At 46.4% G+C, this 11,613-nt stretch overlaps 1 protein-coding gene and 1 pseudogene across 1 annotated transcript in view; one reads left to right on the top strand and one right to left on the bottom strand.

Moving 5' to 3' along the window:
- Window positions 1–5,442, bottom strand: part of GALNT2 (UDP-N-acetyl-alpha-D-galactosamine:polypeptide N-acetylgalactosaminyltransferase 2 (GalNAc-T2)) — a 313,641-nt gene extending 308,199 nt beyond the window's left edge. Inside the window, exon 1 of the mRNA XM_006868576.1 lies at window positions 5,254–5,442. Within this exon, the coding sequence (XP_006868638.1) occupies window positions 5,254–5,382 (129 nt within the window). The 5' untranslated portion in view covers window positions 5,383–5,442. The remainder of the gene's footprint in view (window positions 1–5,253) is intronic.
- A 219-nt stretch (window positions 5,443–5,661) lies between these two features.
- On the top strand, window positions 5,662–10,483 carry LOC102819039 (annotated as a pseudogene).
- The last annotated feature ends 1,130 nt before the right edge of the window (window positions 10,484–11,613 follow it).

Here is an 11,613-nt window from a genome sequence, read left to right as displayed (position 1 = left end):
GGGGGGTGCTCTTTTTTGGTGTTCACATTTCCATCTGAATATCTGCCTGGCCCCTATGTCTCAGCCTCATCTGTCCAAAAAGAGCAGGTAGCCGGCCTCCTGGATGCCTTGGGAAAGAGGCGAAGCCTAAGGACAAATGATAAAAGGGGAGGGGACTTGACCAGTTTGGAATGTCTTCCTTTGCACAGATCCTGGCCTGCTAGCTACTTCACAGATTGCCCCAAAATAACCGGACTCCTTCCCAGAATCTTACCCACAGTGCACAGTGGCCCCACCCTTCTCGCCAGCTACCCAACTGCCTTCACTAAGCCAACTAAGTTGATTCACTAGAAGTTAGGCAAGAAAGAATGCCCTACTCTGACAAAGAAATCAACATCGTCTCTCAGCAAAGCTCAGAGAAACATGAAAGGCAGCCACGACCAATGATACACAGATGCCCTTTTCTTTCCCCCAAATCTTTCTTCCTATGTTTCAGATAGGAGCTCCACTGCTCATCAAGAGCTACGAAGAAAAGTTTGCGCTGGGTCTAAAGCCTCTACAAAACCTTTATTTAACTGGGTCTCCAGTTAAGCTGACTCCAGAGCAAGCTGACTCCACACTGGGCATAGCAGCTTCTTTTTCCGTTTTGCTAGTGGGTTAAGAGAAGAGTTCATGAGTTTTCTACTGTTTGTCAGTCACGGTGTATTTCCATTGTGTCTGAGCGCCTGGAGACGACCCAACACAACTCCAGAAATAGGGAAACGTCATGCTCTTTAAAGACAAGAGTTTCTATCCTGGTGCCAGTTGTCAGATTCTCTGATAACACGCACTTGTTGGGGTTTTTTTCCCCTTACTACCCTCCCAACTTCAGATGGTGTGTCACCATAGGTTAATGCGTCAGACTGCAAAGCTGTTTGAACTGCAATGTTGGTGGTTCAAGCTCACCAGCTGCTCCTCGGAAACCCTATACAGGGTCGCTATGGATCGGAACCAACTCAATGGCACAACAAACTTCAGAAGAAAGTTGCCCAGTGACCCCCCCCCAGACCACACCCACTTACAGTAATGATACTTGTCACCTCATGACAGGAGGAAGACCTGGAGGAGCCCGGAGGACACAGACAAGGAGAGTCTGGTGGATCCGCCTTCCCCACCACAGGAACCACATAACAATTCCAACTCTTTCCCCAATCGGCCAGCGTCACATAAACCCTTCTCCCGCTTTTCTGCTTGCTGTCCATGACAAGGAACCACATTCTTAAATCATACCTGGGCACAAGAGAGCCAATACCATGCCTGGGCATTTTAAGGAGCCACAGTCTTCAGTGGGAGGTAAGGAGATCAGCACTAGACTGTGAAACCCACCAGCTGCTCCTCGGAAACCCTATACAGGAACCAAGTGGATGGCACTTATCAACAACAGTAACAATGGCATTTAATTCTCAAAAATAACCACAAGGTCAGAATGATTACCCAACTCCCACACTTAAGGTGGAGAAACTAATAGTCAGAGGTCGATAAATTAATAAAGCTCAAAGAGATAGAAAGCTAGGTCCCACTCTGTCCAACAAATGGATTCCTGTCCCTTACCTTCATTCACTGTCTACTGTGCAGCTCAAAAAGCCTAGGATCTAGTTCCCTATGGCCCTACTGGCTCCGCTGGGATTCAAAGCCTCTATAATTTGGGACCAAATTCTTCTTCCAGTTTTACACTCTGCTGTTTCCCTACATACACATCATGCTCCAGCGCCTCACTGTTTTTAAAAGCCTCCTATCCCTTCCTCCTCAAATTCGTTCTTCCCTACAAGATGATGCCCAGATTTTCCTCCATCCTCGGCCTGCCCAGAGCAGAGACTTCAAGGCCTGCGACTTTCACAACTGAGGCTGGTGACAACTGGGAAAGTCTGCCTGTGGTTGTTCAGGCCCCTGGAAAGTCCTTGAACTAACACTTCTCTCCCCTCCTGAGGAGGCAAGGAGGCTTAGACTTGCCACACGGCATCAGAAGCATCATTTCCGTAGAGATCATCCACCACAGACGAGAACTCCCTTTCCCTTCTATTCTAAACAGTCTCCCTTCAACCAGAAGCAGGTTGATTTCAACAGAAAGCCCTCTCTTCTGCGGCTCCATCCACTGCCAGCATACCAAAGCCCAGGGGAAACTTAGCATGATTAAAATTTTAAAGCAGTTAAGAAACTCAAAGGAAAGACATCCTTGGAGTGCAAATCATCGATTTAAGGAGAAAGGGCAAAATACAGGAGGGAGAGGGGGAGAGAGAGAGAGAGAGAGAGAGAGAAGGGGAGGGCTACATAAATATAAATGGAATGTCATTTTAAACAGCGTCCTGCATAAACTGATTCAGCACATGACCTCAGCAACAAGAGTCCAGAGCAGGGGGGCAGAGTTTGGAGGGCTGTTGGCCTCACTCCTGTCTAGTTGATGAAATCTGCAATCTAAAGTGAGGTGGCTTTCCTAGGTTTGACAAATGGAGAATAACATTTCTTTGATGAGTTACTGAACAGGCAGGGCTGGACTCACGATGCAGCTGAAATACTACTTAAGCTCCTGCCAGACAATCCCCGGCACCCTTCAAACACCCCAGGATGCAGAGAAAAGGGGTGACTATGAAAGTCGAGCTCTGACTTGTATAGGATGAAACAAGTAAAAAACGGCTCCTCAGAAGCCCTATACAGGGTCACCGTGAGTCGGAACCGACTCACAGTACTAACAGCAACAACTACAATTCTCATCTTTAAAAAACAAAAACAATACACTATACCTAGTTTTAAAAGTTCACCTCTGCATGCATACTACTGTATCTTTGTATGCCCATACCTTACAAGAGAAATCAATCATGTATTTCCTTTAATCATGAGGATGAACTAAACTGGGGGGAATTTTCTAGTCCGGAGGAAGAAAAGAGGCGACAAGGTTTCCCTACAGATTTGGAAATTCATGACAGCAGGCTCCCATTCACTCCTTCCAGGAATTTCTTAGAACTTCAGTTCTTCATAGCAGAGTCTGCCACCCTAAGTTAATGAGTCTTCCACAGCAATTTCAAAAGCTACTGCATTTGCACATCGCTTCCTCAACCCACAAATCACTCAACCATTTGAAGGGCTAGGATTAAATTTTATGGTTAGTTGACAGAAAGAATAGAATATCCCAAATCACCAATCCATGTATAATTGTTCATTTCCCCTATTTTTTTTTCTACTAGTCTCTGCCTCCCTGTTGCCACTAGGCCACACCATAAGCAGTTCTTAGATCTGTTTTTAAACTAAGAATCCTGCTGCTGAGGCCAACAGGGAAGACCCCTCAAAAACTATTCACCAACCTCAGAGAGAGTGAATCCCAGAGAAGCCAGCTGTGGCGATGCCAAGGCTGGGCTGTATCTGTTTCTAATTACATATACTAAAGCAAGGGGCAAACCAAGGAAAGAAAAAGGTCAAGGCTGGCTTATTTGTTTGGCTTTTGGCCAGGTCTCACCTGTGCATCAAATTATCCAGACCTGTCATGGCACAGTTTACTGGGAAAGATACTTTTTTTAAAAAAATGTTTAAATCCAGTGAAACATGGCCACAGCCTTCAGTGGGCTTGTGTTCCTTCACTGACTTTACTGCCCTTTGCCATTTGATAGAAGAATAAAAGGGCTTTGTGCAAATATGCAATGGCTCCGCTGCATTAAAAAGAGAGGGGGACTGAGGAGTGTGGCAGAAGGGGGTGCGGACAGGGGAGCATGGCAATGTCCACTCAGATGCAAGTTAGGATCACTATACTCCTGGAGAGACTGCCTTCGTTTCTGTCCCTCCAGGTAAAGCAAGCCCATGAAATTTACGAAGAACCTAAGTCATCTATTATCTTAGGTTAATAAGCTAGCCAGGAAGAAAGCAATGGCTGCGTGAAGAAAGCAAGCCAGAAAACTTCTTAGGCAGTAGCGCCTCACCATTCACTTTTAGGGGTCTGACTGACTTCAGGGCTAAAACCTGCTAATCTACAAATATTCCCGTTTTCGCTTGTTTCAGGATACCATTCCCTTGTTCCAAACCAGAATGCAATTGAACCGCGCTGTAGCCGACACGCTTTATTTAAGTCAGAATTTCCTGGGTTTGCTGTAACACAGAAAAGTCACAATTATGACAGTTCAAGGATTTAAAGAATGGTAAGCACTGCTTTCAAAGTTGATTAGCCATTAAAAATCAACAAGCAGCACGCGCCGGAAACCTGACACACCTCCTAGTCTGCGGGGACCGGCAACTCAGGCTCCAAGGTGGTCCATCTCTCCTAAGCCCCGCGCCCCGCAATGCTGACAGAGGTTCCCACGACCCAAACACTCGGCCCTTGGAGCTTTCTGACAGGAGTGTGAGGAAATGGTGTAGGGAACGAGGTGTAGGAGGGCCCCGGGGAATCAACGAGGGATTGAAGCCCTGGGTGCCAAGTTAGCAGAGGGTAGCGGCGAGACTTGAGAAGGAAACAGCGGCCGTCTTTGGCCGCGGGGAGATGTCCGTGACAGGCCTCGCTCGGGGGACAGCGGCACTGTGGCCCTCTGCTTACATCAAGCTGGGGTGTCCCTTTTACTTGGCACCGGCTAGGTTGTCCCGCAAGAGATAAATGGGTAGAGAAAGGGAGAGAGACCCAGACCCCTCTTTTGTGAGCGAAGGGAAGGAAGCAGGAGATTGAGCAGCAATCGCGGCTAAGAAGAAACTTGCCCGGCTCTCTACCAATCTGAATGACACGTTGGAAAAGCAACCGCCTCGCCTTCCACTTCCCCGCCCCTCCAGGGTTGGCCAACACCCCCACCTCTCCACGTCCCAAAGAGGGGACCGAGCTCCATCCAGCAGGCGGCCAAAACCCCAACTTTGATTGTGCGGGCAGAATCGGGGGGGACGTCATCCTGGGAGCCCAGGAAGAAACCCACCACCCAACGCCACTCAGGTCTTACGCTGCGACCTGTCCTCTCCCAGAGCCCCTGCCGGGACGCAGAGGGGCTGAACGTGACCCGAACCCGGGAAACTCAGGTTCAGACCCCGCGGTGGGTGCGGGGAAGGGGGCATGGGACTTTCTCTGGGGACAGGAGTGAGGATCCAGCGGACCCCATACCCGAGGTCCCGCAGCCACCCCGAAGGGTTTGTGGCGGTAGAGAGAGCACCACATGCTCGGAGTCTCTCTGGAAAGAGACGCTGACGGACGAGGGCAGCATCCGGAAGGGGCCCGGCGAGAGCCACCGCTAGCGCCGAACCCCTGGCCGAGCGCGCTAGGGGCCGGGCCGCACTCACCTTCCTGCCGGCGCCGGCGCCACCCGTGCCCCCGGCCAGCGCGGATCCGCCCCCCGAGTACATGTAGTAGGCAATGCCCAGGACCCAGAGGAAGGCGAAGCACAGCAGCATCCGCGAGCGCCGCCGCATTCTCCCGACCGCCGCGGGCCCGGCCGCCGGCTGCTCCGAGTGCTGCCGCGCGAGCAGCTGCGGGCGGGCAGACAGGGGCGCGGGGCGGAGCGGCGGCGACTCCTCCTCCGGCCGTTCAGCTGGGCACCCTCAGCCGGCGCAGACGCAGCCCGTCCCTGGCGGCGCTGGGCGCAGAGCTCCTCCCCTGGCCGGCGGGCGCCGTGGCCCGAGCAGGAAGCAACGGGCTTCGGAGGCGGCGAGTCGGGTCAGGGAGCAAAGGGCGACCAATCCGCGGCGGCGATGGGGGCTGGGACGCAGGGCTGGGAGGCGGGGACGAGCCGCGTCTCCATGGCGGCAGCACGCCGGGCCTCCGCCGGGAGGGCCTCCGAGCTTTCCGCCGTCCAGCCCTGCCCTACTGTGGGCTCCTCCCCACGCGGCCACCAGCCCGCCTCTCCTGGTTTGCTCCACGCCGCCGGCCTGCCACACTTAGTGAGTGACAGGTGGCTGCCCAGGGACAGACAGGCGCGCGCGCACACGCGAATACTAGGACAGTGGAAGTCTCGTTCACAGTGGCACCGGTGCCCAGGCGCTGTCCTGTTCAGACTGTCTTAGTCCTTGGTCTTCCAGTCTTCTGGTTATGACCACCCCGACTGTCCCGCCATCTACAGTCCTCTTACTATCTTGCAGCAAAATATTCCTGATCTCTGTGTGTTCGGTATATTATTTGTTTGGGGACAGAAGTGGGACCCTAATGTAGAAACACCGTAATTTTCAAAGGAATATTTTCAGGGGATGAACTGAACTCATAAAACAGACCTATATATATGTATACATTTGTTTTATGAACATGAAATGAGGAAGAAGTAATCGCTCTCTGTATAACATATATGTAACAACATATATATATGTTGTTGTTGAGTGTCGTTGAATCAGTTCTGACTCAGCATCTCTGTATAGAGTTTCCGTGGAGCCACCGTGTTGTGGGTTAATACGCTGGACTGCAAAGTGGGTTTGAACCCCAAGGTCAGCGTTTCAAGCTCACCAGCTGCTCCTTGGAAACCCTATACAGGGTCACCAGGGGTCGGAACTCACTCGAGAACACTTAACAACATATATGAAAGAAGAAGTCGGCTCAAAACACATCTTTAAAGATGAAGGAAAACAGATACGCCTCTAACAGAACCTAGCATTGGAAATGCCTTTAGAATACGCAAAGTTGCTAGTGTGCCTAAGAAGGAAATCAATGTTACTTCTTATTGGTGGTACTGGCTATGAGCTGTGGAGCAGAAAGCCTCACTTCCTCCCGCCAAACGGCTGATAGTTTTGAAACGATGATCTTGAGATTAGCAGCCCGTCTCGCATAATCACTATGCTAGTTGTTATTGTTGTTTTGTGTCATGGAGTCCGTTCCGACCCATAGCGACCCTGTATAGGGTTTCCAAGGTTTACAGGGTTTCTGAGGCTATAAATGTTTACGGGAGCAGAAAGTCTCATGTTTCTCCTGCGAAACAGCTGGTAGTTTCCAATTGCTGACCTTGAGGTTGGCAGCCCAACTCGTAACCACTACGGGTACCTTTAAATTTATTCCCACTCACTCAGCCCTGCGCTAGCCTCACAATTGGGCTGTATAAACACATTGTTGCATCCACTGTGTCAATTCGTCTAATTGAGAGGCTAACCTGTTTCATAAAAGTATGATGTCCTTCTCCATGTATCTGTGACTCCTAATAGTAGTTCAAAACTATTTAAGACAAGTCTCGCCATGCTTGTTCTCAAGGGGTGGTCTCCAGGACAAATCTGTCCTTTCTTCTGGCAGTCCATGGCACATTCAATATTCTTTGTCAATATCATAATTGAAATGCATTTATTCTTCTCTAATCTTCCTTGTTCATTGACCAGCCTCCTCATACTGATGTTGTTGCGGTTGTTGTTAAGTGCCGTGGAGTCGGTTCCTACTCATAGCGACCCTGTACAGGGTTTCTGAGGCTAGAAATCTTTACGGGAGCAGAAAGCCTCATCTTTCTCCTGCGCAACAGCTGGTAGTTTCAAACTGCTGACCTTGCGGTTAGCAGCCTGATTCGTAACCATTACGCTACTGAAAATACCATGGCTTGAGCCAGGCACACCTTAGTCTTCCAAATGACGTCTTTGCTCTTTAACACTTTGAAGCATTTTGATTTCTTAGCTGCTGCTTTCATGAGCACTGATTGTGGATCCAAGTAAAATGAAATCCTTGACAACTTTTCTCTGTTTACCATGATGTACATTGGTCTAGATGTGAGGACTTTTGTTTTCTTTACTGAATTGTAATCCATACTAAAGGGTGGAGACTTTGATCTTCATCAATTACTTCAAGTCCTTTGCATATCACAGGGTTTTCTTGAGTCTTCCTCCAATCGTGCTGCCATGTTCTTCTTCATATAGTATAGCTTCTCATAGTATTTGCTCAGCATACAGATTAAATAAATAAGTGAAAGAATATCATACGGATACCCACTTTTCTTGGTTTGAAACCACTCAGTATCCCCTGGTTCTGTTCTGATGACTGCCTCTTGATGTATGTACATGATCCTCATGGGCATAATTAAGTGTCCTGAAACTTCTATACTCCTCATTCTCATCTATAGTATTATGATCCACGCAGTCAAATGCCTTTGCATCATTCTATGATGACTATCACAGACCAGAGCCCCTCAATGTAAAGAAAACAAAGATCCTCACCACTGGACCAATAAATAACATCATGATAAATGGAGGAAGATTGAAGTTGTCAAAGACTTCATTTTGCTTGGATCCACCATCAATACTCATGGAAGCAGCAGACAAGAATTCAAATGATGTATTGCATTAGGCAAATCTGCTGCATAAGACCTCTTTAAAGTTTGAACACTGAGGTGTGCCTGACCAAAGCCATGGTATTTTTAATTGCCTCATATGCATGTGAAAGTTGTACAGTAGATAAGGAAGACTGTAGAAGAATGGATGCATTTGAGTTAATGTGTTGGAGAAGAATATTAAAGATACATTGGACTGCCAGAAGACTAAACAAGTTTGTGTTGGAGGAAGTATATCCAGAATGCTCCTTAGAAGCCAACATGGCCAGACTTCATCACTCCTACTACAGACATATTATCAGGAGTCCCTGGAGAAGGACATCATGTTTGATCCATAAAAAAAAAAGATGGAGACAGTAAAAAAAAATAAATAAATAAAAATAGCTGAAAACCCCCAATGAAGTGGACTGGCACAGTGGCAGCAGTAAGGTGCTCAAGCATAGCAGGAATTGTGAGGATGGCTCAGGACTGGGCAGTGTTTTGGTCTGTTGGAAACAGGGTCACTATGGTTGGAACTAATCCAAATAGCGCCTAACAACCAAAATCAATAAAGCACAAGTAAACATCTTTCTCATTTTATCTGCTCACAACCAAGATCCGTCTGACATCAGCAATGATACCTGTCATTCCACATCTTCTGAATTCAACTTCCTGTCAATATGCTGCTACAATCATTTAAAAATTATTATCAGCAAAATTTCATTTGCATGTGATATTAATAATTTGTTCTATAATTTCTGCATTCCATTGGGTCACCTTTCTTTGGAATGGGCACAAAGCAACTGTCTTCCAAATTTCTTAGCATAGATGAGTGAGTGCCTCCATCAGTTTGTTGAAGTAGTTCAGTTTTCCAACAGTAATTCCTAGAGCCTTGTTCTTGGCCAGTGCTTACAGTACACCTTGGACTTCTCCCTTTCATACCATTGGTTGCTGGTCATATGAAATGGTTGAACAATTGTTTTTGATACAGTGACTCTGTGTGTACATTCCTTCCATTTTATTATTTTGTTGCTTCCTGCTTCATACAAGATTTTGCCTCCAGAATCCTTCAAGACTTGAGACTTGAATATTTTCTTCGGTTCTTCAGCCTGAGAAATGCTGACCATGTTTGTCCCTTTGGTTTTCTAACTCCAAGTCTTCCCACATTTCATTATAATATTTTACTTTGTCTTCTGGAACTGGCCTTTAAATGTTTCTGTTCAACTGTTTTACTTCATCATTTCTTCAAGTTTCAGAGTCTCTTCTGATGTCCACTTTGGTCCATTCTTTCTTTCCCAACTTTTTAATAACTTTTTGTATTCTTCATGTATGCTATTCTCGATGTCATCCCACAATTCCTCTGGTCATTAATGTGCAATGGGTAAAATCTGTTCTTGAGATATCTTTAAATTCAGATGGCATATGCTCAATGTCATATTTTGGGTTCTCGTGGACTTGTTTGAATCTTCTTCAGCTTCAACCTGAACTTTCCTATGAACAATTCACCTTACTCTGGGTGAGGATATTGAATTTCTGCACAGATGCAGTTGATTTGGTTCCTGTGTAGTCTCTCATGAGGTCCACGTATGTAGTGGCAGCTTACATTGTTTGTGTTGTTGAAAAATAGGTATTTGCAAGGAAGAAGTCATTGGTCATGCAAAATTCTATCACTTGCTTTTTTTCCATCTGGTGGCAGCCATCAGGGTAAGCTGAGGTGGGTGCTTACAAGAAGCAGTCCGATGTAATGCGATTTCTCCTGCGGGTCTGCTGTTGGCAGTACCTCCAGCTCTCTGCACTGCACAGGGCTCCCCATCCCACCTGGCCAGATAAAGCACACAGGCTGGGATACAAGACCAAGCAAGGTTATGTCATATTATCAGATTTGTGTGTGTCAAGGTGGCTGCAAATGCCCAATGCCTAAGGGTACAACCTATGGCAGGCCTGTCCATCATGGTGCTAACCAGCTGAAGTTTGCTAAAAGACTTCAGTCTGTGGTTGAGGAGTGAGCTGGACATCTCTGTGGGGGCCTAAGGGTCCTGAGTTCTTACTGGATTGGCGAAGATTCCACATATAAATTTTTTGAAGTTATCCTCATTGATCTACTCCATAAAGTTTTCAGAAGAAATCCTGATACCCAGTGAATCACCAAGCCAGTCCACAAACACAGGGAGATGCATTGTTGACATCTGTGGGCTGCAAGAGCCGTGGCCTGCGGAAGGGCCACAAGTTCCATTGCACACACTCTTGGTGGTTCTCACCGGGCTGCTTGGACAAGACACCACACTCTCCAGCTCCACCATTACCGTTAATATAAGCAATGTTTCTAAAATTCAAGCCTAATCAATACTTTAGGACAGTCACGACTACTTAAAAGTGTTCTTTATCTGTTAAAAGAGTAGTTGTCGGCAAATTGTTTCATGAATGCATTGTCAAATTATGAAAGTAAATATGTGATAACGTTTGAAGACAACAAGTGAATATTGTATCTTGTTTATAATAAGGTAAGTGCTTTTGCTTTAAGAATCTTACTAGGGAGTCACATGTCAATGGTTAAAAGAGGCAAACTGTGTGGTATAATAGGTGTCAAATAAATTCTTTAAAAGGGAAAAAGTTCTGTTACTCCATCTCCTGCATCATTTCTATCACCAAAGTCATATTCCTCTTCTTAATTTCCAACTTTTGCATTCCAGTCATCATCAGTCATTATCAATGCATCTTGATTGCACAGCTGATCAGCTTCAGACAGAAGAAGCTGATTGGTGTTGGTGGTGGTGTTGTTGTTAATGCTTCAATTGCATCCTCAACTGACTTTTGATATTGGTTGGTAAATTTAAATAATGTTGTTGTTGTTAAGTGCCATTAAATTAGTTCTGACTCATAACAACCCTGTATCGGGTCTCCTTGAAGCACCTGTGGGTTTGAACTGCTAACCTTGTGGTTCACAATTCAGTGCTGATGCTACAGAACCACACCAGTTGTATTAATTGGTTTCTTGTAGGCCTGTGGATATTATCCTGTCATAGACAGCATTTCATTTTAAGATAGATCTTGAAATATTCTTTTTGATAGCGAATCCAGAACCAATCCTCTTTAATTTGTCATTCCCAGCATAGTAAACCATACTGATTGTCTAATTCAAAATGGCCAATATCTGTCCCATATTGATGATGCATTCCATTTTATTTTTGATGCCTTCCAGTTTTCCTAGATTCATACTTTGTACGTCCCGTGTTTCAATTGTTAATGCATGTTTGCTGCTGTTTTTTTCTCATTTTGAGGTATGCTCCATCAACAGTATAAAAAGTCCCATCCATGATATCATTTTGAGGAGGCGGCTCTTCCCCAGCTGTATTTTGATTGCCTTCCCACCTGAGGGGCTCAGCTTCTGACACTATATTAGACATTCTTCCTCTGTTATTCAAATGGTTTTCAGTGACTT

The sequence above is a fragment of the Chrysochloris asiatica genome, unplaced genomic scaffold (assembly GCF_000296735.1).
Source record: "Chrysochloris asiatica unplaced genomic scaffold, ChrAsi1.0 scaffold00119, whole genome shotgun sequence".
NCBI classification, from domain to species: Eukaryota; Metazoa; Chordata; class Mammalia; order Afrosoricida; family Chrysochloridae; genus Chrysochloris; species Chrysochloris asiatica.
This window is presented reverse-complemented; position numbering and strand designations above follow the sequence as displayed.